General features: G+C 43.1%; 1 protein-coding gene across 3 annotated transcripts; it reads right to left on the reverse strand.

Moving 5' to 3' along the window:
• Positions 1-8,974: 8,974 nt before the first annotated feature.
• tpd52 (tumor protein D52) lies at positions 8,975-24,576 on the reverse strand. 3 transcript variants are annotated; one of them, XM_079288378.1, is made up of 6 exons: positions 24,456-24,576; positions 15,625-15,752; positions 14,946-15,094; positions 14,394-14,495; positions 11,604-11,652; positions 8,975-11,028 (listed from the first exon to the last, which is right to left on the reverse strand). In XM_079288378.1, exons 1-6 carry the CDS (start codon positions 24,472-24,474, stop codon positions 10,906-10,908), a joined length of 570 nt encoding a protein of 189 aa, XP_079144504.1. In that variant the 5' UTR covers positions 24,475-24,576; the 3' UTR covers positions 8,975-10,905. The 3 variants fall into 3 exon arrangements, with proteins under 3 accessions (XP_079144504.1, XP_079144503.1, XP_079144502.1); XM_079288377.1 differs by lacking the exon at positions 24,456-24,576 and adding an exon at positions 18,176-18,300 and having other exon boundaries at positions 14,394-14,489; XM_079288376.1 differs by lacking the exon at positions 24,456-24,576 and adding an exon at positions 18,176-18,300.
• Positions 24,577-25,840: the final 1,264 nt, after the last annotated feature.

Here is a 25,840-nt window from a genome sequence, read left to right on the forward strand (position 1 = left end):
CTCGGTGGCGCGCAGGCCCACTTGCAATTAGTTTGAGCGACATCCCGGTGTGTTTGCGCTCATGTGTGCTGTCACACGCCTTCTGTATTGGAACGTGAAGGAGCCCCGGGCAAAGTATGGGGGCCGTCGCTGAAGCATGGTGCTCTGCATCCCCCCCCCCCCCCCCCCCTCCCATTAATGGCCTGTGGCGTTTCCCTGTCAGGCTCCTGACAAACAAACACGTTGTGCTTCGAGGATGTTTTTGTTGGTCCAGACGTCAGTGGCTGGATGTGGTTGATGTTGTTTTTTTACTCCATGCACTTCCCGCTGCCATTTCTCCATCATTTTGGTGCTTCGTGTTTGTGTTCGGACCATCTCCTCCATTGGTGTGTGGAAAAATCTGGCAGCCAATCAGATTCTGTCCAGGAACAAGAACCCTACTGTAGTTCAGTTCAGAAGGTTCTGGCAAGACTGGATATTTTATGTGGCAGCATCCCCAGGCAGCTAACTTAAAAAGAAGCTCTCTTGATGCTGATTCTTGTTCAGTGTTGTGTCAACCAAAAGGCTAGTTAGAAGATTTAGCCAAAATAAGCTAATTTCACACCCTTGTTTAGGGCAAGTACAAATCCTCAAAAGGATAATTGCTGCCATATTTCTCAAACCTGTCCAGGAACTCTGTTTATGGGCTGTGGCCTGGCCTGCGTGTTATACTGGGAACATCTTGGTCCCACTTACTGCCAATGGGTAGCCTTAGCCGGAAGGGACTTACAAAGACACTCGGCCCAGGTCTTGTCTTGGTGCTGTGGAGAAATGGAGGTGCTATATTCCCATCCAGTGCTGTTTCTCCCATGTTGTCATCTGATCCTATTAACTCCATTTTGTACACAATGTTATGCTGTAGAACATGAAAATAAAAACACCCTGCCTCAAGCCTACCACGTCTCTAGACACGAGTTAGTGAGGGCGTCGCCCCGAAACCTCTGTTTCCTCTCCTGCCTCCGCGTCAATTTTGATGTTTTATTCTCATTTGTTGTGTTTTTTTTTTGTTCTACCCCAAACAACACAAATATTCAATACTAAGCACACAGTTTATTCTTGACCTCAGAAACAGCTGAATATTTTCAGGTTGAGGTCCATTTACTTGCTTGTTCTGGAGCTTTCAACCGTATATAACGCAGTCTTCATCAGTAGATTGAGTTTTACCATTTGTTATGGAACTCAAGATGTTCAAACTTTCTTTACTTTCATAACAACTGAGCAAACTCAATCTGCTGCTGAAGACTATGGGATTCGGTCAAAAGCTCCAGAAAGGAGTGTATAAATGGGCACCGAGCTGAGATTCTTTCATCAGATGACGTCCCATTAGTTTTACATTTTCCAAGCACATTATTCACGACAAACTAGCTTTCAAGAGCTACACAAACTCATCCGTAGATTCATTCTCGCTCAGACGCGGTTATTTTTGACATCACAGATTCTTAGCAGTTTAAAATTGTAGCCGACGTGTTGTGAGATGTTTGGGATACTGGATCATTGACTTCTGTTTGGGCAAAACTGGCAGAAAAAGAGGGATTATTGTGACTCTTGCATTCTGACTCTCCAATTGACACCCGAATGATGCCAAACATGCCGTATGGCATCATGCTCCTGCTCTGATCGTCTAACTTATTCATGTTAGAGCAGAAATGAGCTCTCAGCCCTGCAACCTGGGGAGGGAGCGAGCAGCTAAACACCGGCTCAGAGGCGGCCTGCCATCACAGACACGTGTTCGCACAGCAGAATTAAAACTGCCGTCAAAGAGCCACAACAGGCGGCCTTGTAGCTCTCTCTCTCTCTCTCTCTCTCTCTCTCTCTCTCTCTCTCTCTCTCTCTCTCTCTCTCTCTCTCTCTCAAGAGAGAGTGATATGAATACTTATGAGTGTTTTTTCCCCTTCAAATGGAGCGGCGGGTCCGGCTTTTGTTTACTGCATTCGCCGCATCCGACGATTAAAGGGCTGAGCTTTCAGCACTGATTTATGAGCGGGATAAAACAAGATAACATTATTCTGTTTACGGACGGTATAAAAATCAACTCTTGTGAGTTACGAGGGACCCTCAATGTATATGTCCTCTCACACACACACACACACACACATTTTTATGTCACGTTATTGTCCAGCGTATAGCTACTGTCTGAGCAGTGATGGCTTTAACAGCAGTTCATATGTTGACAGATTTATTAGTATTCATGGTTTATGCACCTGATCCTTACTGAGATCAATATTTCATACACGACAAGACTTGTTTGTGACAAGAGGCTGACGCTTATTCTACCTTATATCATCCAAGTATAGGTCAATATATGCTACCATATATCCAGATTAAGTACAGTATATCTAAGCTACAGTGTCAGTGCATGTTTATGTGACATCCTTGACTTAAAAAAAAATAAAAATAATGCTTATTTCCCTCTTTATTTGCACCGTCAGCTCCAGACGTTGGAGTTAGAGTGACAGGTTCTCCTTGAGGCGGGAGGCCCCCCTCGGCTCTGTGGTTGCAGATTAGCTGGCCACCCACTTCTGGCAGCCGATAAACACATGTGAGCAGATGCCCACAGGCTTGTTATCGGCCCTGCTGGCCTGCAGCTCCTGCACACAGACCCTCCCGTGTTCTGCAGAAACACCACTATACAACAATAGCCTGGCAGCAGCTCTGTGGAGTCACACGTCATGTGAAAATGACTGGAAATGTAATCGGACATAAAAACAGAAATTGGCAATGCGCACAGTGGAGTACAGCTGACCCTGAGAATAGATTAAGTAGCAGCGTGTCTAGATCCCACCGACCGTGTGGCTAGTTTCCATGGCAACCATTGTGACGGGCAGGCTCCAATCCGGAGCCGGGGTCACGGCGGTGGTGTTGTCAATAAAGAAAGCTGAGGGACCCTCCATCCTTCATTCTTTCATGCGGGAATGTGAAGGCGGAGAACGGTTGAAATGGCTTCTGCAAACACTCCCAAGGCAGTTTTTTAGTATGTGTTTCGAGAAGCTGCTTCACCCCCCCCCCCCCCCCCCCCCCATTAGGGTAATCTTTGGAGGAAAATAGGAGTCCTGAATGTGCCTTGGTGAGCGTGGAGTTTCTAGAGTGGACCTCAGTTGCCATGTTGTGTCTAGAGTCTGTGAGCGGAGGTGTGTTGCTGTGATATGCGGGGCTTCCAGCGACCATGAGGGATTGTCTCTGGTGCTGGCTAGTACGAGGTCTGCTTTACCTACAATTCAAAGATTTGTGATACAAAGAAATGTCCTGTGAGTTGCGTTCAGAGGCCCCTTTGGCCTTGGTTCTAGAAAGATGTTGCGATGTCGAAGAGTGACTTTTCTACTCTGCTGTAACTTGTCAAATGTGTGTGTTTTTTTGTTATTTCTCCTTCTCCTTGTTTCCCCAAACATGGCTCCTCTCTCCCTTTTGTACAAGGGCTTGTAGATAAATGTATGTCGATGTGAAGAATCACTGTTGCGGTGCGATCTAGAAATGTTTGGGAAATCAAGGAAGCCTCATTCAGCAAACAGCATGTGAAACATTCAGTGAGATTATCCATTTTTATTGCAGGAGCTGCAAAGTGTGAAGGCAGATAGAGAGATGAAATAAAAGCACTCTCATCTGCACCACTTCTATAATTGGAAGTGATTATTCAGAATACTAAAACGTGTTTCATGAAGAGCACTTCAGCCACAGCTCCTAAACTTCAATATGCAACACAGAGACCCGCCCCCTCTGTAAACTGGATCATCTCTTGGCTGTTTTGTCTGAATACAATCATGTAGACCTCAAGAATTCACTGTCGCACTGGATTTTTACACTCTTTTTTCAAACATTATATATGCTATATGCTCTGGTCCAACTGGATTTTTAATACTGCATGTGCATGCAAAAAAGGAAATGATGAGGTACATGACTTCCTCTGTACTTATTTTATCTCAACTGTACACTATATTGTGGTTTTATGTGGAAACATAAGATTGGCATCCAACAAAAACCAACCTGTCTCATGTTTTCAATTATGTACAAAATTGTCAAAAGTACCCGTCATTCCCTGCTGGCACTGACCAATTTGTCACAGTCTGAGTGAAGCTCTCGCCATCCTTGTTGTGTGCGTATTAGCAGTTAGCCGGGCCGGCGGGAGTCTCGCTCGAGGAGGCTGTGCACCAGAGACTGCGTCTCACACTGAGTGTTGCAGTGATGGGAGCGGTGCCAGCTGGAGTTATGACGGTTGTTCTTCCTCCAACCTCGTCCCAAAACCTCCGATGAAAAAAACACACGGGGAGCTTTAAAAGTTATTGTCAGACATGTCAAGAGGTAACCCTTGAGTTGGCAGCAGGTGCTCTCCACCCTGACGAGTATGTAAAGTTTTATATCCCTTTGAAGCCTCTAAATGTACATGTTTGATATGTGTTTCCAGACTGTAAACTAAATGGTAGATGCAACACACGGTCCTTCTCCAGATCTGTTCACAGTTGTAAAAGTGTTCACACTGCATTGTTTGACATGAACAGGGAAGATGTTTTTATTTCATAAAATATTCTATTTCTGTCTATTTCTGTGCTGAGGCAATGTCAAGGAATAGTTTGACATTTGGGGAAACATGCTGATCAGCTCACATTCCTATGATGTTTTGCCTTTTAATGGGGTATTCGAAACGGTTTGCAGACGTGCCAGCTGACACTTTCATACACTACAAAGGCCTAAATTCACCGGTGTGATCTCCCAAAATGTTGTCTTCTCCAATCGTTCGTCATCGTCATTTACCTCAAGTATCTGATGGTGGAAAAAAAGAAAACCCATCGGAGCAAGTTTCATTTTGTAGAAGGTTGAGGAATAATTTACAGCACCAGAGTGCTCCGATACCTCAAACACTGTCAGCTCTAACAGGAGTACTTGTCTCCCAAAGCCTCTCCTCACCACTATCTTTGTTTTATATTCATTTAAAATACGGCGTGAGCTCCAGTTAGGAGTCCCGCAGATGTGCTTCCTCTGGGTCATCGGGGGTGCGGTTTGTTTTCATGAGACAACATTTATCATTCTGCGCTGAAAAGGTTGAAGATGCCTGATGTTTGCAGATTGGCACAGCTCTCTCCCATTCGGATCCACCTCTCAGGCAACTGCAACATTTATATCAGCCTGCATCATTCATCAAGCGGAATTTATTCGGCATGCATTTCAATGTGCAACTAAATATCTCAGCTGCAAAGCATGTTGTCGCCTGTGTTTTATTTTTCATGAATCCCTTTTGGGCAGGACTTCTTTCGCCTAACTCGTGCATGAAGCTCCTGTCACACAAATTCCGGACCTCTCCGCGCACGCAGACACAACACGAGTGAAAGAGCTCTGCGAAAGCCAACTGTGTTAGATCATGTCATCGGGGCAATATGCGCCCGTGCTGCTCAACATATGTCCCCGTGCGTGGCTTCAGGTTCTCACCCTGTGATGATGTGAAGAGCTCGCTGGTGGAAGCTGCTCGCGTCCCTCCAGGCCGCTGGTCCAAACACACGGCTCCGCCAAGGAGTTGATGGCATCGAGTGTGTGTGTGTGTGTGTGTGTGTGTGTGGGTTGCAGCGTGAGATGATGGAGTGTGTTTTTCACTTGACCGCCTGAGGTATGTCCCATCTGTTCGATGTAGCATCAACACCTCCTCCTGTCGGTGTGTGTGTGTGAGCATAAAAGCTCACCCTGCACGTGTGTGTGCGCATGTGCACCTTTACTCTCTGATCAAGCCATTCCTGCGGCCATTAATGCACGTTTCAATGTACAAGCTGTCACACCTCATGCATTATCAACTAGTGCGTTGACATAGAATAATAAAAATCCCCACGCTGCTTTTCACACCAGAGCCTGTTTGCTTCATTATCACAAACATCTTGCAGAGCGTCACCCCCGCCATCAGATGACCTAAAGGAGCCTGTACACATGGAGCCTGTACACATGGCTCCAGCTGTGACCTCGGTTGATAAGAATCGTTGCTGTCCATGAAAATCGGTAGCTTCCCTTCGCTGTGAGGCCGCGGGAGGTTCAAAGCGAGGGGGAGGAGGAAGAAAGGGCCACATATGGATCCGTTTTAATGAAGCAATATCGATTTTCAGCTGAGAACTCAAGATTAAGAGAGATTTCTACAGTTGCAACAGGAGGATCTGGTTTTGAGTGAGCTGATAATTAGCTCGCACCACAACTGAAATGTCTCCAAGCCAGAGGTCACCATCATTGTTTCACCAGGAAAAGAAAGGGGGACCGATTAAGGACAAACACACAACTGCATGACCCGCAGGTTTTGTGTCGATATTGTAGATGAACCCACAGATGATTCCCTGCCCTTTGCAAGGAGTTTGAATTAGTAGTTTGACATTTTGGGAAATACGGTTATGCACATTCTTGCTCTCATGTTTGGACGTTAAATATGAAGCTATGAGCCGGTTAGCTTAGCCTAGCCTAGCATGAAGACGCTAGCCTGGCTCTGATTGGAGGCAACTAAAGAAAATGTGGCCTTTTTCCCCTCTGAGAGTTAGTTGAGAAGGTCGATGCCACGCTCATGTCTGAATGTTGCGTATGAAGCTACAGCCAGCAGTTAGCTTCAGTTAGCATACAGACTGGTAACTGGGGGAAACAGGTAGCCTCTCTGTCTGAAGACAACATAATCTGCCTTTAAACTGAACTATGTTTTGGGTTTATTTTCTTTAGTTAAAGTAATATCATTTCAAGCAACCGCAAGTAGACAGGTTGGCTTAATTTAGCACAAAAACAGGAAGTTACTGTGCCCGGCCAAGTCCGGCTCTTAACCCCCCCCCCCCCCCGTAACGTAAACAACATGTTGTTTTTACACTATTTTGAACAGATACAACAAGTGAGATATGATGTCTTCATTTGTGCGCTTTGGAGTTTCTGGTACAAAGCCAGGCTATACTGTTCCCCCTGTTTCTTTGTGCTAAGCTAAGCTAACCGTTCATATTTGACAAACAGTCGTGTGAGTGGCTTTAATCTTCTCCTATAACTCTCTGCAGGAAGTCCAATAACCCCAAATATCTACAATTCCTTTACATCAAAGTGCGTCTCTACACTCTCACCCTTTGGGGTGATGGGAAGACATTTGGGACATTTTCCTCCGCCTTCTAAACTCACACACACGAAGCCATGTTTGAACTGAATGTTCTCTCTGCACATTTCAAACAAGGCCTGCTTCATCGTATTACACACGGACAGTTACATGTCACACATTCAATCCAAACATGAGATTCTTTATTGTTCACGCACCACACAAAGCACTTGCAATATCTGTTCTATCACAAATACTACACCCTGTTGCACCAATGTTTTCTTATATTCTTTTCTACAATATGATGAAATTAATTCTATATCATGATTTTTCTCAAAGAAGAATCAACACACACTGACTGTTAACCCCTGTACCAGTTTTGTTTCTTATCCGATCTCTGTGTGTAGAAACTGCCATTGTTATTGTTGTAAATGGTGTTTTCTGACAAATAGCGTTCTGGTGCTGTTGTTGTTTGACTCTGTTGTTTACAGTTTAGACTTCTCCAGAGTGATCTGTGTGACTGGAAGCATCTGGTTATAACTGAATAAAGATTTGTTTTGGCAGCCATTTGTTAGCCGCTGTCACTGTCTTTTCTTTTCAAAGAACACTCAATACCATTTTATTCAATAACTCTTGAAAGTACAAAAGTAACATATTTTGTGACGATGACAAGTTAGCCTCTCAGAATCAGAATCAGCTTTATTGGCCATGTATGAGTATGCATGCATGGAATTTGACTCCAGTTTCCACTTTGCTCTCAACGTACATACACACGTTTACAAATAAACAAGAAAATATACTCCAGTAGTGGAATATGCCTGAGTACATTTACTCAAATACTGTATTCAAGTCCAGTTACTTTTACCTGAAGATTTCAATTTTGCTGCTACTTTTTGCTTCTACTTCCCAAGAGAAATATTGTACTTTACTTGACAGCTATAGTTACTTTTCAGATTTGGATTTACACACAAAATAGGTGAATACTTTCTAAAATATGATGCTTTCTTATGAACTAAACATCAGTCAGAATGTGTTGATACGGTGCCTTACCTTCTATACTCTTTGCCTCCACAAACTGCTTACCCAGTAATGCATAGTTTATCGTTATCCAATAACACAGAATAATGGGTCGTTCTGCTGCATGTGAGTCATGCAGTTTTGCCGATATACGTAAGATTTCTACTTTTTAAGTGATATGTAGTTCTTCCCACTTAATAACACTCCAAAATGGTGACGGTCTGTGCTTTATCAGAATACTTAATTAGAGTTTATTCATACATCCATCAGTTTACCTCATGAAGGAGAAAAAGCTCAAAGCAAGCTTAAGTGCAACGTCATCTCAGCCCAATAATGATGTAATGCATGCCTTAACAAATGTAGTTCTGGTTGAAAGAAAAAAAAATACTCTCGTTACTGCAACAAAATTGTTTTATATTAAGCCTACTCATTATATTTTTGAATATGTACTAATAAGCACAAGTATTGTTGCCTACTTCGCTACATTTCAAGTCACATCCTTGTCCGAAAATATCCTGAAACATAAGAAACGAGATAAATCAGCTGCCTTTTTTCAACTGAACATCTCTCAACTAAGTTATGAGTTTAAACCAAACCTGCTTTCTGAAACAGGGCCCATGCGGTCTGGATGAAGACAAATGAAGTCATCAAGTGATGCTTCTGCTCTTGGCTGCCCTCCTGTGTTCACATGAGGCACTGCAGTTCAATGAGGCTTTTTAAAGCTGGATTTGTTTTGACCTTCTGTGGGTCAATGTCAATGCGTTTCCCCATGTTAGACACACTGGTGTGTTAAAAAGGTCACATCTTTCTAACACAGTAATATGTTGCGCTGGAGGAACTCAAATAAACTCCCCTCCCCCCCGCCCTTGTTGCATTAAGACACCAGTTAACTTAGAACAAGGTTTCTTCAGAGGTATTTTTATGTAGAGCATGTCTTCATTGCATGGTTCCAATTTAAGAACAAACAAATCATGTGTGTGACTAAATACAACTAATGAGACAAAAGGCTGTAATAAAGTCTCTCAGTGAACCAGGTCATGGCTGCCATGAGATACTGCACAGCTCATAAATGGTGTCACGGTTGCTGAAAACAAGATCTTTACAGCAGAAATCCCCCTTGGCCCGTATGTGGTGCTGATCGACAGTCTGCGTGGCAAAGTGCAGCACTAATGATTAAGAGGGAGAGCTGATTTCACATTCATGTTCATTCATTCGTCCGCCAGCAGGGGAAGACTCGCACCAGCCCGGTCTCTTCAGGGGAGGACAAGTGCTAGAAGTATGTGTAAAGTCCTTGTGTCTTCCATTTGTGTACCAGAGGAAGCAATGGCTGTGTTCACATAGACTCTCATGTCATGTCAGAGTAACTGTTCTGTCGACTTCGATCTGTATGAAAGCAGCAGTTTCAGAAAATAATGTATATCCTGCAGTAGCGGACTGTGATCGTGTTGTGCAAATTCCTCTAGAGACTTCTCAAACCAGCACATTCAGGAGGAACCAGGCGGCGAGCCCTGCTGTAAGCTGGGTGAGGCCGTGTTGCTTTGAGCTGAATGCTAACGTCAGCATGCTACCATGCTTACAACAACAGTAACATGCTGATGGTAAGCAGGTACAGTGTTTACCATGTTCATCATCGGACTTTAGCAGGTTGGGTTATTTTGTGCCAATCCATCAGAGAGTTGTTAAGATACTTCAGTCTGAACCAAACCAACGACATCGACAGAGCAAAAAAAACAATGGCAGACTTGTACTGGATAACATGTGGTAAACTCTTTTACGCCGTTATTATGCATCAGTGCACAAAACAGCAGCCAGTGGAGTCTCTTGCCTTGCTTTCAGATAACTGACAGAAAGGGGAGGGACGAGGTGTTACCTCCCAGCAGAAACAATGGACAAGTGTTTAAATATTGACTCTGGCTCTGGAAGAGACGTATGTATTCCACTCTCACCTCGGGTCAAGGCTGAACCGTGACAGTGTGTTTGCTCTGCCGCTGTTCTGCTGATCTTGGCGGTTTTCCTGTAACCATCTAAGCGTGGAGATCATTTTCTGACCGACTCTTAACAATGGGGGAAACGGGGTGTTTTCTTTATTCGATACCAGCTTTGGAGTTGGTGGCTGCAGTTGACACACACAGAACCAGTGGCTCAGCACTGTGGGAGTATACAAAGTGGTGTAACTATATGACAGAAGAAGGCATACATTCATATTCTGAACACAGTGTTAGACTGCTTTCATGAGCGCGTGGTGTCCTAAAATGAATGTCACGAAAGAAAACTGAAAATCAGATTGGCCCCAAAATGGTAAACCACAGTAAACCAAGAACGGCCCCAAAATAGAGGCAGACACAACAAAACAAGTTTTATATATAAATCCTTCTCTAATCAAGTTTATAATATTTATATATTTGTGCAATTTTCTACTCAAACAAAACATGAAATGGTGTTAATTTGATGAAGACAAAAAATAATCTAGGAGCATGTTTGGCATCTGAGTTTTGCTGGTTGGGCAGAAGCGGAGAAATAGGGAGTGTAGAGGGGGGGGGGGAAATCAGACAGCAAGTAGGATTTCTCCCACAGAGAGCCAGAATAGACTCAAGTACATATATACGATGGACACGAGACCACACGCCTGCAGCCATCCCATGCTTTCAGTTTCCACATCAGTCAACCAGTGAGCGCACGTGTCGGACAAAAAGACCAGACAATTAGATGGCGAGCTGTGGGAAGTCACTTGTTCAAATAAAGGAAGACTGGCACACAAGAGTTTAGGGGGCGAGTGTTTACGGTTCAGGGGTTAGAGAGGGTCAAGTGATGGGGGGGGGGGGGGTGGGGGGGGGGGGGGGGGTCGGGAGGTCTCAGTTCATCGGCGTGTCCTGGGTGGCCGAGCCGTCGGGCTGACTGATGAAAGTGTCGGTGGCGGGGCCGTCGCTGTCCTGCTGGTCGGGGTCCCCGGTGGACGCTGATGGAGTCATCTTGGTCTGAAGCAGCAGGAGGAGAAAAGGTGAGGAATTCAATTAGGAATTAAGGTAACTATGTCATTTATAGACACACAAAAAAAACATAAAAATGATTTAAAATTTGAACCTGTGCTCAAAGTTGCTAAACTAAATGCTACAATTTTAAATGCATCAATGTAATGAAAATAAATACCAATAAATTACCAAATATATATTTAAAAAACTGAACTTAGCTTGTAAATGAATCTATTAAAGTGAGACCTGTTTCCCTTTTGAAGGAAGAAATAAAACAATCTTAACACAAAACATTGCTCAGTTCAATATATGAAGGCGTTATGGCGGCTCAGCGTAGACAGCTTTAGCTACTGTACACATTGCTGCATAACTGTTTCTAGTAATGTTGCTGGACTCATGACTCAAAATGAAAATAAATTCAATGTGCTGCTGTTCTGTGATAGACACTTGTGGTCACTGGTCAGCAGAGGTTTAACAGTCTCCCTTTCAGTGTTGATTAGAAAGTGGTTTTGTACACAGCCCTGGGCTTTAACTTAAACATTTTGAAAACGCAGCCACGAGTCCCGTTCCTAATCCGTTACCTTCAGAGTCTCCACTTTCTCCTCCAAGGACTTGAAAGTTGGTGCATTCCTGTGAAAGAACGAGACACAAATAACAACATCACAGACCGACCGACATAGTTTGAGTTTGTCCGGCATGCTTCTACATTCTAGTTGCAGACAACAAGTTGCTCCCTTCAGAGGGAAGCAGGAGCAGGATATGACTGGAATCACATCTGTAGAGGACATGATATCTGATACTTATCAGGCATAACAAAGAGTGCAGAATGAACAGGATGAGAGGAGGTAACAGTAAACATATTCCCCTGAAATATCCGTTTGTAGCATTTAGAAACGCTGTGTGTGCGATTCATACAACTTTGAATACATCTCGGCAGACTTTTCATGAGAAAGCTTTGATTCAAAGAGCTGCAGAAACAAAGATGGATGCTCATGTTGTGTGATCATTTGGTTGGACATCGGTCAGAATGGTTTGGATGAATGTAATATATTTAATGTTTTAATCTCACAGAGTTGAAACAATTAATAAATAAGCCGATTGACAGACAATCAATTCAGTGGTTCTAGCCTCTCAAATATTTAGTCTTCTGACAGTGAACTAAATCTTTCAAGTTTTGGATTGTTGGAGAAGAAATTTAAAGACATCCCCTTAAATTCTAAATATTTTATTTTATTTTATATATATATATATATATATATATATATATATATATATATATATATATATATATATATATATATATATATATATATATATATATATATATGAAAAAAATTCTGACATTTCAGATACCAATAAATTATTCCATAAATGAATCAGTTAATTATCCACAAATTCAATGATAAAGGAAAATAATTGCAGTTCTAATCTCACCCAAACAGATCTGCACGTTAAACTATACTTCGGCCAGGAATCGGCAGAGAGACCCTGTTGTGTGATTCTACTTCAAACCAGTAAAGAACACCGGACAGACCGCATTTCTTCGTTTCTGAAAGTGGGCGTTTCCAAAACCACAGCTAACCGACGATGCCTCTGGCTTCAAAGATGTCTTTTATCTCAAGATTTTTTGCAGGACCTCTACCAGCTTGACCAAACCGGGCTCTGTCCGGGCAAGATAGTAAGCGCTGCAGCTTCACCGATAGCTCACAGTCGCTCTTAGCGGTGGTCGCTTCTCAAGGTGCACACTTGAGACCTTTTTATGTACAATGCATACCTGGAAATACAGAACTATAGCCAAACCAGTTTCTCTATTCTCTGGTGTTGCACAAACACATTGTGCAGCCTTCTCCTCCTCCATATTTTAGTCAAAGACTCACGTTAACACAAACTTCCCCTTACCTCACGACAGGCATGCTAGCCAAGTGTTGTAATGAGCGTGTGCTATCAGAAAGGAGTATCAGTGGAGAAGAAAGGGGGTGTTAGTGGTCATCTTAGCATAGTGCAGACAGTTTAACACAGATGAACAAAGAGAGAAAGACACAACATAGAGTACAAACCCTTATTTTCATTCTACTATATGTTCAATCTGGGAGTATTGGAGAAGTGCATAAATCCTATAAATCCTGCTTGATCCCATTAAGATTGATTGTGTATTAACACAGTGGGTGTGCACTAATCCTGTGTATTATGGGGGGGGGATATCTTATCACACACACACACACACACACCCCCTCTTTGACCCCGGTCAGGTCCCTCTTCACTACCCCCCCCCCCCCCCCCAAACCAGCGCTGTGTTGAGGCTGCGAGGGGCCTAATAATCTTGTTTGCAGCTCAGTAATCCAGAGAGAAGACAGATTAGGATCTCAACTGGGTGGGTCATCTGGAGCTACATCTCAAAAACAACAATCTGTTGCTGGTTTTGAGAGCCTTTTTTTTTTTTGAACCAGGAAATATTGGCAATAATGTATTGGTAGATATTAGAGTAGGCCTATCAATCTATGAGATCAATCTGCTACAATAATACATCCCTTTCATGAACAAGGAGATGATAACAGAAAAACCCTGTGGTCGTGAATTATGTCAGACCACAGACTGTATACAAGAAATGTCAATATGACGTTACCCATTGGGTTTGAGAACTATTGTTTTGAAGCCTTGAGTTTGGCATTTTGACCGTCGCCATCTTGGTTTTTGGCCGTTTGAAGAAGTAATTTTTTAGGTGACTGAAATTATAATGAACTGTCCTGAACTGAAAGCACACTGTGAAAGGGATAGCGTTTGAAGACATTGACCGGCCAAATGCCATGGTAGCCACCTGTCAATCACAAGGTAGCCACGCCCTAAAGCATACCCTGCTCTCATGCTGTATTGAAGAAGACTTGAAACTATCGATTCAAACCATAAACACGTGTTTTCACTGTTTACCGAGGTAGTAAATCACGTGAGAAGTAGGGTCGTTTTATCATAGACATCTATGTTCATCAATGTTTCGTCCCCTGAGGTTTAAGGCACTTCCGCATTGGCGTCACTTTTCAGAGCCGGAGGTTTCCGCCTGCATCGGACCCACACCTTATTACCACGACATGTATGTTATCACGGTTAAATAGGTAGAATTTGGTCAATTACATGCACAGCAAATAAAAAAAATTGTGTTCATGTAAAAATGAAATCGACGGTAGGAAAGAAAGTACCGGTAAGAAAGAAATTGGAAATATTCAGGGACTGAATCTCTCAGCCCGTCTCTTTTGAGATCCCTGTGCAATTTCTAGGAAATAAATCCTCAGGTTGCTCAGCAGGCCAAAGGGTACTCTTGTTTCTTAAAGATTCAGAGCTTCACATGATAAATCATTCACGTCTGCTGTCTGACTCACCTGACATCCTCCAGCTTCCGGGTGATGGCTGAGCCCACGTTGGAGAACGCTGCTGAGGCCTTCAGACCTGCCTGAGACAATGTTTCAGACGTCCTCCTGTAGCTGAGAGAGAGAGGAGGGAGCGAGATGGAGATATGGAAGTGATGAAAGGAGATCAAAAGACTTAAGAGAGGCATCAAGGTCAGAACTAAACCTCAACGTCTTTTTCATTTTAGAAAGCCTGAAAGCAAATCACAATGCTGCTCATTTCCTGTGATATAAAAACCCATCACCCCCACATGCTCCAGGCAGCTTGTCAAGAACACTGACGTCTTACTCATTGTTCAGCAGAGAAAGAGCCTTTTCTCAACAGTGCTGACAGCTTACTTAATTTTCAAGGTATTCAGTGGAGAAATAAAGGAAACATTATGGACAAGAAAGCAGTTGACCATGAGGTAAAAAAAAAAGGGACGAGCTACTACAAAAAGGTACCTCATAAACTCCATTTAACAAGTGAAATATTGTGCACTCTCAGTTGGGATGTCGGCATACTGTGGTGGGTGAGGCACTCACACGGTGGAGGTGGTGACGTCCTGCCAGGTTTTGGTGAAGTTCTGTTTCATCTCGTTGAGAGATGTGATGCCCAGCTTCCTCTTGATGTCCGCCAGCTGCTTCTCCTTGGCTGCCAGCACCTGTGACAGAGTCAGGATCTCGTCCTCAACCTACACACACACACACACACACACACACACACACACACACACACACACAAAAAAAGGATTTTTGACAGTTTAGACGGATATGACATGGTATTGGAAGACGTCAACTTTGGACACTGGGGAATTGTGATGTTTTTCTGACATTTAATTAAATGAATTAAGTTAGTTAGTTGGTATCCTACTGCCTATTCTACAACTCACTCACTCACTGTGGAAGCTGCCACAGTGAGTGGTTAAAAGACCTGCTGGAAATATTGGCTGCGATGTGAATTACAAATCCAACATCTAAGGCAAAAGCTAAGTGGTTGGATCAGCTCCAGGAGCAACAAGGGACCTAGAAAATGAGCATCGTGTTGCTATGGAAGGCTGGGCTGTGTAAGGTATTGCCAGACTCCAAAGCAGCAATATACAAAGTGTTGTATATTCTAGCCTGCTGAAAAACCCTTACCGATTATTTACATTAATGGGTCGGACACCTGATCGTGACTCCCTGAATCAAGACCTGTTTAATCCCTAATCCCTCCTGTCCTGACCTTGAACAACTCTTCCTGTAGCTCCTGCTGCTCCTCCTCCGTCATGGCGGGGGGAAGGGGAGGGGGGCCGACAGACGTCACTGCATCTTCTCCCACTTCTGGGACCGAGTCCGGATGCTGCTGGGAACCTGGGAGGTAAAATTAAAAAAATAAAAAGGTTAAATCCAGCCGGTGTTTGCTGTGTGGCTGTGTGACAGTGAACAGGTGGTATGGGAGCGGAGGCGGATGTTGGTTGTCAAACTCCGCTCAGCTGTCATGCTGCGCCCCTGGAGGATGGGGGAAAAGAAAGGAAGCTGGTCGTAGGTGAATGTGTGAAGGATGTCAGATTAGAGTTTAGGTAAATGAAGGATGCTAAAGATGCAGTTTAATGATAGGTGGTAGCCAAGAGGGGAAATATTCATTCCCACTGTACCGCTACACCAAACACCTTCTCCCTCTCCCAGATGCAAAAAAAACACCAAAAGGGACTATACTGTGTCATTAAAGCGGGGGAGGGGGCCAACGTAGCCCTGAAAGTACATTTCATTAAAACATTTCATCGTTTAACTTCTGAACCCGTTGTGGTACTAGACAGCTGATATGTGTTGGCCTTGTAAATACAGTAGGAAGTGAAAAAACATTGAATGAACAAGAACATCTTTGGCATTTGTCTGGTTGTTGTTGGTTATTTTATTCAGATAACACAATGGCATGTTAATAGAGTGGGAGAAGAAGCGCTGATTGGATGAGTCTCATGCTAAAAATATTTATACGTGTCAAAACATGCATGGGATCCATCTGAAAATCTGTCAATCATTTTACAGATGAAGTGAGTGGGAATAGTATTCAGACACACCCACACCCCCCCCCCCCCCACTGTTCCTCTGAAGCGTTACACTTCATCTGCCCTCGAGGTCGTTCCCCCCCCTCACATCTTTCTCACATTTGCCCTCTCTTCCCACAACCGATGATGCAGCAGTGCATATATATATATGCGCCTGCTGACAGTGACCAAACCGTGTAATGGACACTTCCCCTCAGTCACTAACAGAGCTAACCCCCCTCCTTTGACTGCTTCTATTATTTTGATAACCCACATTATGCTGCTTTTTGTAAGATTACAGTAAACATCCAGCACTTTTCTCAGGGTGAGAAGAACAGGGTCAGTAGACCGACGCCTCTCCTGAGTTATCGAGCCATGTACAACTTTGTAATACATTTCTGCAGGCAGCAGAGCCAGATCTGTTCGTGCGAGTGTGGAGGTAGCTGTGCAGCGAAGGTGTGCCTTCGGAGGTGTGTTTCCATCAGTAGGTGCTGTGAGCATGCAGAGAATAAAATAAGACTGGGAAAGGGAGAGAGAGAGAGAGAGAGAGAGGGAGAGAGAGCAAGAGAGACGTTTGTATGTGGAAGCAGAAGTATGGCTGGCTTCACCAAACTGCACACCCACCCACATTGCTGCCCCACCCCTCTCGTTTCCTCTGAGACGAGCAGGCTCTGCCAAACGGCCCCCTAACTCTCTGTCGCCGTTAAATCCAAAACAACTAGACAATTAAACTATTAGATAATTAGAAATGCATGCCTGAAATACAGACTTGCCAAACTGCTTGCACATAATTATCTCTTCGTTGGTGATAATGAGTCACAAGCAAAGCTCTACAATTGTCCACCGAACTATTGAAGCCTCGTCATCGTAACAGTTGGTACTTTGTTATTGTGACTAAGCCACTCTTCATATCTGTCATCGGCAGCACAAACAAATGTGGAATTAATAGATTACTTTCTTTAGTCTGGAAGCCTTTTTAATTTATTAACTTCTTTTTTTTTTTTTTAACTGAGGTAAAATACATTTTTACTGCCAAAATTAAATAATATGACAACACTGAAATAGTAGTTCGTAAAAATTCAAAATATAGATGTGATTTGATCTCCTATAGTCCATCTCCACACACTATGATGAAACAATAAAGGCCTTTTCTTTTTCTGATGCCGTGTGGCAAAGACAATTCAAAGACAACAGAGCAGTTGATGCCTCTGATATTATGTGTTCTCCAATTCCTACAAAATGAAAAGCAGTCGCATTGAAAGACAGTAAAACATCAACTTTACGGGCAACTTTCTAAAGGTGGACCCCAAAAGATGCAAACACACTTTTCACAATTTAAAAATTTCAGAACGCACACAGAGTGAGGTGGAGACCACTGTGAGCTATGGTGCAGATCTAAAAATACTTCACAATATAAATAAGTCATTTGAGTCTTGAAATATATGTAAAGAACACAGATGAAAGCAAGATAGATGAAAACATCTTGTGTACCAAACAAGAGTTGTGAAATTAAATATTCAGAACCATAACAAAATTAATTGTCATTTAGAAGTACAGGTTGTTTTTTTCCGAAATTTAAAAACTAGACTAAATGGCAAAAGATGCTGACACAGAGGTTTGTGTTCCCCCGAATTCTTCCCGCCCAATGAACCAAACCTGTGTTTTGTCTTTCTTTCCAGCACACACACACACACACACACACATCCACCCCCCGGCCGGCCGGCCTCTCTCCGTCCACCTTGTGATTACCTCTGGTTTTGACAGCTGGCGAGCTGGGCGGCGTGTCGCTGTAGGCCGGGGAGAGGTAGAGGTAGCTGGCGTTGACTCCTTGTTCAAAGTCAAACGGAGAGTGGTATTCCTCCAGGGGCTCCATGTTGACAGCCTGTCGTGCGTTGGTCGGTCGGAGGGACTAGCACCTCCCTACCACCACCACCACCACCACCACCACTACCTCAGCAAAGCCAGCCGATGGGCTGATTGTCTGCATGTGATCCTGGCGCGTGCTGGCTCTGTGTCTCCTTGTTTACAGCGTCCTGGACTCTCGTGGTGTGTGTGACAGAGGGACACTATGTCCAAGGTGTGTGTGTGTAAGTGGGAGGAGGTTTTGTATTGGCTTTCAGATGGTCAGAGTGAGAGTACAGAGAAGCCGGATTTCCATTTTCTGCAGCCAGCCAAGGCGTTGTGAAACCTCTGTTCCTTTCTTTGCTGTTAATAAGTTACCTGTCCCTTCAAGCAGCTGTCACACACTCTCTCTCTCTCTCTCTCTCACACACACACACACACACACACACACCCTCTCCAGCATAATCCCAAAGGTCATTGCTCAATCCATCCATTTGCGCAATCAGTGCCGTTTTCAGATGCTAGCCGGCAACACTCCGGTTCAAATACTCTCAGGTCTCTCCGTCAATTCCCTCCCTCCCTCACTTTACATCATCCAGCCTGTCATCCAAGGTGGAAATAAAAGAGGTTTGTGTGGGCTGGTCACATGGTATATTGTGTGTGTGGCTGTGGGGGGCATTAGATGAAAAGCATAATCTGCAGTGTCCCAGATTACAGCGGAGCGCTAATCCAGGGTGGCCAGTCCAGTTTGAAGCAGCAGTAATGCTCGTGAGCTAGAATGGAGGAGAGAGGCTGCCAGAGGCTACACTTAGTATTGTGTGTGTACTTAAGGAACTTAAGTGCTACTTAAGTGCTCTCTGTGCGGTAGAGAGAGCTAGTACATGTACACTGTTCATTTTGTGTGTTCATACGAGGGCTACAACTAATGACTGTTTTTGTTATTCGATTATTTTCTCGATTAAATCGATGATTGGCACATTAAATCCAGATATCTGAAAATATTTTTTCAATTGTTTTGCTCATCCAACAGTTATCATTCATATTTATTTTAATATTACGGAAACATTTGAAGGAGAGAGGAACTAAGGATAGGTCATGTCTCCTTTATTTACTCATTTAAGGAGCGCCAATAGACAGCAAGCGTTTGGAAGCAACAACTGGAACTCTCAAGGCTGAAGAGGAAAAACAGCCTGGTGACATTTCTGCACTAACTTTATTGGATGTAGATGCTACTAAAGATGTCGTGTACCTCTGTAGACAGCAGCGTTGGAGGGAGGTGGAGACTCATCCATAAATAGTCAGAAAGTGAGGATACATCCACACTAATACGTTTCCGTTTAAACCCAGAGTATAGTAGAAAAGTGAGGAGAATTTAGTTTTAAACTTAAAGAACTGTGTACTATGAGACATATGAAAGGTTGACGTTTCTTACATACAGAAGAGAAAGAAATGATGATGTTCTGTACAGTCTCAAACCACTTGGGTCACGCCAGGCTGTGCTGATCTGTAGCCAGGCTTCGGTTCACTGTGCTTCCATGCAGCAATGTCAGCGCAGGAAGTGACACACATGCAGTCACTCATTGCCAACTGTCAAGTATCAACATGCACTAAAATTAAGCCCGCATCAAGGACAGTGAATCCTTCTCAGCATCTTTCTTCTTTTGCTTCTCAGATTTTCATTATAAGAATGGCTTTTGTCCGTTTCTGCAAAGGAACACTTCAACTATTAATGGTGAAATACATTTTTAAATCACAATGAATACTTTAACAATACTCTACATGACTTCCACTCTGCCGCCCTCCGGATCAGCGCATATCAACTTATTCATGAGCAACACTGGATTCATGTGACATTTGTTAAATAGAAAAATCACTGCTATGCTTAAATTGGATAAATGCTGAATGAATAAGACCTCCATCAAAGTACGTAGCATCAAAAACAACCCACGGCCCCCAGACTGTATTCAGAAACAGACATTTCCAAGTGGTTAATGAAGCACCGCACGGGATCCATTACCTTGCTATTCGTGGCGTACCCTGTCACATGGTTAGCCTAAAACGAGAATCATGAGACATAGATGGTCACATGACATGTGCATCGTCGAAAAACAGTAAGAGGGGGTGTTAACGCCTCAGAGGGAGCACAGATAAATGGAGGGTGGCTTTACGGTGGGACTGCAGCTAAACTGAGCTAGCAGTGTAGCTTCATATTTACTGTAGCGATACCGGAGCGGTATCAATCTTCTCATTTAAATCTTGGCAAGAGAGCGAATGAGTATATTCCTCAACAGGTTGAATCGTTCATTTAAACAAGGTTAACATACCACGTTAGGATCACTCTTCAAACACAAGGTTTGACATATGACGACTTATCCCAAATATGCAAGGGGTCCACCCTGATGATTGTGTATTAAAATTGCCACTCTGCGCTTTACTTGGATTAAAGATTTCGACCGCCTTGTTTCAAAAAGGTTTCGTTTACAAAAACAGCCGAGTTGAGGGGGAAACAGCAAATATCTCATCACAACAGAAGCCCTGGAAAACTACAGCGATGTGCAGACGACACACAGAGATGTCAAGAAATTCCACCAGTCTCTCTGGAGTCAGTACGGCCTTCAGGCCTTCATCAATATTTAGTGCATCTCTGGAAAAAGAAAATAGACTAAATGACTCATTTAATTCTTCGGTTAAGCTATTTAGGCTTGATAATTAACACACCTACTATGCTCCATTTGGCAGTTTCTCTCTACAGTGTCACGTTGGAAAATACTCCATCTGGAGCCAGCGGTACCAGACAGGTGAGACCTCTGCTTGGCCAAATCTCACACGTTATTGAAAAATTCTCCATTATTAAGCAGAAGTCAAATGACGAGGAATGAAATGGCCTCTGCATGATTTAAGTTGTCAGTTTCTTCAGGTTCTTCTTTGTGTTACGTTTTGTCATCGATGTTTTGATGCAGTAAACTGAGCATAGTGGGAGTACTTAGCCCATTATATAGACCATAGGGAACATTTTAATCATACACCACACGTGTTACTTTTCATTCATGTAACGGTCAGCTCAAAGATCAAAGGTGTGAAACAGACAGGGGGATTCCACTTTCATCTTGGAGATGAAATGTGAACCTGCAGGTTTTCTGGTTATAGGCTATGAGCTTTGGGTAGTGTGTTTTAGTGCATAAATGGCTCACATTAAACCTTTCAAGAGACGATTCTAAAACGACTGGTGACAACCATGACTGCTGTGCAAACAGAGATGTCACGTTGAGCTAATGTTTTGGGAAACAAACATCCGGAACCATGAAACATTTAACACGAGAGAAAGTATTTGGCCTACGTTTCTGACACGAGCAGTAATCGAGAGCGTATGAAAAGTCATGGCAAAACTTTCCTTAACAGTGCAACAGACATGAATTACATAACTTTGCTTTCTTTTAACCTTTTGAGTGTGCAGCAAACCTCACAGCTATGACGGTCACCAAATAGTCAGTCAAATCAAAAGCACAGTTTAGGATGGTTAAATCAGACTTTAAAACGGGGCTGGATGATAAATAAATATGTTCATTTACCATTTCTAACACAAACTAGTCTGCCGTACATGGTTGGCCGGATGCTATCCGTGACAAACCTCCTTTGACTGTTCTCACAGCTGAAAGCATCCAGTTGTGCCTCACGTAAATCTAATAAGACAAAAACGTTGGATACTGCTCATAATCAAGCTCATGAGACAACTCTCTCATACACACACACACACACACACACACTAAGCCTCCATCGAGGAAGCAGAAAATACCAGAAACAGGCTACGTCTAAAAAAGGTACAGATCACGCAGGACTTTCTTCTCAACCTACAAAATCCCACATTTGTGACATGTAGAGAAAATATTTTGAATCAATTCCTCAGAAAGGTTTGATCTGACGTTACTACTGGAAAATCCATTCAACTGCCGGGAAAAGCAAGCGCAAAGAAAGAGATGTTTGTTATCATAGAGGTCATCTACTCAAACCCAATCAGAGGAGAGCACCCTCCGCTCCCCCGAGAGATCCTTTGAGAACACTCAATATGCTCACCGACCTGCCTCCTCCTAAAACCTGCTAAACTAGCTCAACCACATCCAGTTCTTTCTAATTCTTCACCTGAAATACTGACAAACGTGCAAGCACACCTGCACACTGAGTGGCATGTACGGATTGAACAAAAGCTGATTTAGACGGGGAGATAAGTCAGTCGACCGACAGACAGAAACACAGTCGGTCAGTTAGTTTAATGTTCTCCATTAGAGGAAGTTTCCACAGCTCGTACACACACAGGAACAATGAGGAAACATCAATCACAAAAACATAGGGTACACAATACAGTTACAAGAACAGGAGCCCATTGAGTGTTACTGCTATAGTTCGTTGATTGCAGTGATTGCAGAGAGCGTGAAGCTCTTACTGTAGCGCACCTTCTTAAAGATCAGAGATATGCGTCCGTGTGATGGTCGTGTCGGTAAGGGCTGAGAGGTTGGGATTCGGGAGACGCATGACCAATGAAACGTTGGTGGCTGAGCAGGCCGAGTCCCAACAGCTGACAGTGACAAGGAAAAACATTGACAAGAAACGCCGGAGCAGATGGTGCCGAGATACATTCAGTCCTGAATAAAAAGCGTGGCAATAAAATTAACTTCACTGTTGCCATGATTGTGAGACTATAACAAAAAAAAAAGAGAACTCATCAGTTCCTATGGTTAATATTTAATGGAACAATGAAGGATGAAAAAGTACTTCTGCTACCTAACTGTTTTTCTATCTGTGTTTTCAAAGCCACAAAGGGCAACTTTAGATACTTGCTGCCTGAACTGCTCAGTCAGTCGCACACAGATGGTGGAAATAATGTCATGTCAGGGAAAACCTTGAAGGTATATGTAAAGCACAGGAAAACTACACAACCAAAGAGGAACCACGGTCACAAGACCGGCAGCCAGACAAGTAGCCCGTAACTAGTAGCGGCGAAGATGTTTTGCTTAAAAATACATCGAGATGACAGAGAGACTGACAGCGTTGTGTGAATAACAGACCTCCTTCAGTCTGAAATCAATAAGCTCACATTATTATCCGTCAACATATTAAATATGCCGAGCCTTCCATGAGAATATACAATATTTTCCACCTTGAGGCCAATAAACACAATATACAGCATACAGATGTCAGGAAATTACATTTCTGCAGGGGGTCAAAGAATGTTTTCGCCGACGGGAAATGAGGTCAGGGCCTCCCCTTGTTTACCTGGCCTCCCCTTGAGGTGAACAAATAAACCTCTGTCACTTTCTTCTTTCCAAAATAACGACACGGTCATGTTATGTGCAAATAAAATACAGGCAAAAGAGTGTTTTTTCTTGTTTTGTTGTTGCTTAATTTGCTTGAGAACTGCAGCCGGAACACATGCACTATCGCAACAGGCAAGCACAAATCCGGAGGATGGGAGAGCGGTCGACAGGTATGAGAGAGCAGATGGCTGCCTTGCGGGAACGGAAATGCCCAGGCCGGTGTAGGAGAGGAAAGGATAAAGAATGGTATGTATGCTGCATTCAACTCACAGGCCTCCATCATGGACGCACAGGAATGTGCTACTGTCAAACTAAACTTGTGCACTCTTTATGTTCAAACAGGACCAGAAATGTACGTTAGGCAGCGTGGCTTGACTAGAGCAGGTATAGTGGGGACATTTAGAGGACACGTAATAATGAGCTGTCAAACAGGTGTAACCTGTTTGTAAGTTCTCAATTTTTTTTTTACTAAGACGTGTTTCATTTTATTAAATTGACGGTGCCTGTCAAACTTTTCGGCCCAGTTGTTGTTTACTTTAGTGGAAATGACAACTTCCTTGTTTATATTTTACTGAGCTAACGTAAGCTCGTCCTCTGGTTACATGTTGGAAGAAATGTGTCATATTCTACTTCCGTGATATTTTAAGTAAAGGTGTATCTAAAATATGTATTTCTCCTAAAAGTCTCAACGTTGTTGTCCCCGTCACAAAAATGCAATTTTAATTGAGCTTCAAAAGTAGCATATGTTCTAAACGGACTGACTTCAGTCACTGCGCTACTTAGCGAGTTTGCAAACTTCCATGTGAGACAAAAGTAGTTTGAAAACATTTTTGCGTTAACAACACGGTCACTGAGAGACATTTCAGCAAATGAATTACCTTGCTCTGCAGCCTCCATTGTAGGAATGAGCGTTGTTTCTGGAGGTTTGTACGTCCAGCGTCTACAAGTTGTTCTCTTGGCTTCTGCAGATCTTCCTGCTCTCTCTCTCACTCTCTCTCTCTTCCTGCTCTCTCTCTCACTCTCTCTCTCTCTCTCTCTTTCTCTCTTTCTCTCTCTCTCTCGCGCTCGCCGTGCGGGGTGGGGTTCAATGTGACGTCAGCACGCAGCAGTGTAAACAGAGGCGAGCACGTGGATCAAGTTTTACACCATCAACAAGGCAGAGCTGCATGGCACCAACACGTCGTTATTTTGCTGTTTGAGCTTGATGATTTTTGTTTTTGTTTCGCTGCACAACACGACTGAAACATGCATGTGTGTCATACCTCAGTTATGTATAATTATATTTAGAATAGTCGTAAAATACTTTGCAATTATACCAAGTTCTACACGTGTAAATAGCCTACAACATAATAAGTTATAACAATGGGGTGCACAGAAAATAATGTAGAAATCCTTGTTAAGATACAGTCTCAGTTTACACACATAATACATATACTCTATCACATATAAACCTGCTGTTTTGATCCCAAGAGACATGGACATTTGTGGTGTGCCACGAATATTATATATATTTAATTTATTATTTTTGTCTCGTTGAAGTTATTGGACACATTGTTTTCAATGTCACATGTTGCTATCCAAATCTGTCAATCTTTTTTTGGTTTGGCAGTTGCCAGTGATATACCTCTGTAGCCAATCCAACAAGTGTATGTTTAAAAAAAAAACGTCTTTCTTAATGAAAACATGGAACTTCATACTAAAATGGACTATCAGCTTTTATTGCTGCACATATGCATCTCAATCACTGATACCTCAACGGCGTACTAATTTGTTCCATACCTGAGAGAATACTTTGACATACACTGTCCTATTCAGTGCATGCGGGAATTTCATTTCTAAAATGTATTCCGGTGTTTGTGTCAAGTTGATAGCCAACGCTGTAAGAACTGGAGCAAGAAACATTAATTGTACACGACACGCCTTATTACCCAGATGGGAATTTAACCATTACGGTGGAATACAACCCCCACTTTATTGTAGTCAAAACCTGGGTTAAATCCACAGACTGAAGGGTTAAATCCCACTCTTGTTCACACTATGTGCAAAGCCCTTAATTGGAGAGAATTGAAACTTTATATCCAACTATGTCAAGCATTGCGCGCGCGCACACACACACACACACACACACACACACACACACACACACACACACAGATAGAGAGATAGGCGTTCTCATGAAAGAGGGCCACCTGCTGGACCTGATCTTCAGGGAACAGAAACTCAAGGTACGTGTTGATATGTTAGAATACTTTAGGCTATAATA

Source organism: Melanostigma gelatinosum (genome assembly GCF_949748355.1).
Source record: "Melanostigma gelatinosum genome assembly, chromosome: 17".
NCBI classification, from domain to species: Eukaryota; Metazoa; Chordata; class Actinopteri; order Perciformes; family Zoarcidae; genus Melanostigma; species Melanostigma gelatinosum.

Bases quoted from the DNA above. Each gene is read 5' to 3' on its own strand.
- tpd52 (XM_079288376.1), bottom strand. From the start codon at position 18,299: ATGGAGCCCCTGGAGGAATACCACTCTCCGTTTGACTTTGAACAAGGA. The intron at 14,496-14,945 runs GTGAGTGCCTCA...TCTCTCTCTCAG, and splicing joins GACGTCACCACCTCCACCGT to CTACAGGAGGACGTCTGAAA. The intron at 11,029-11,603 runs GTAACGGATTAG...CTGCTGCTTCAG, and splicing joins AGAAAGTGGAGACTCTGAAG to ACCAAGATGACTCCATCAGC.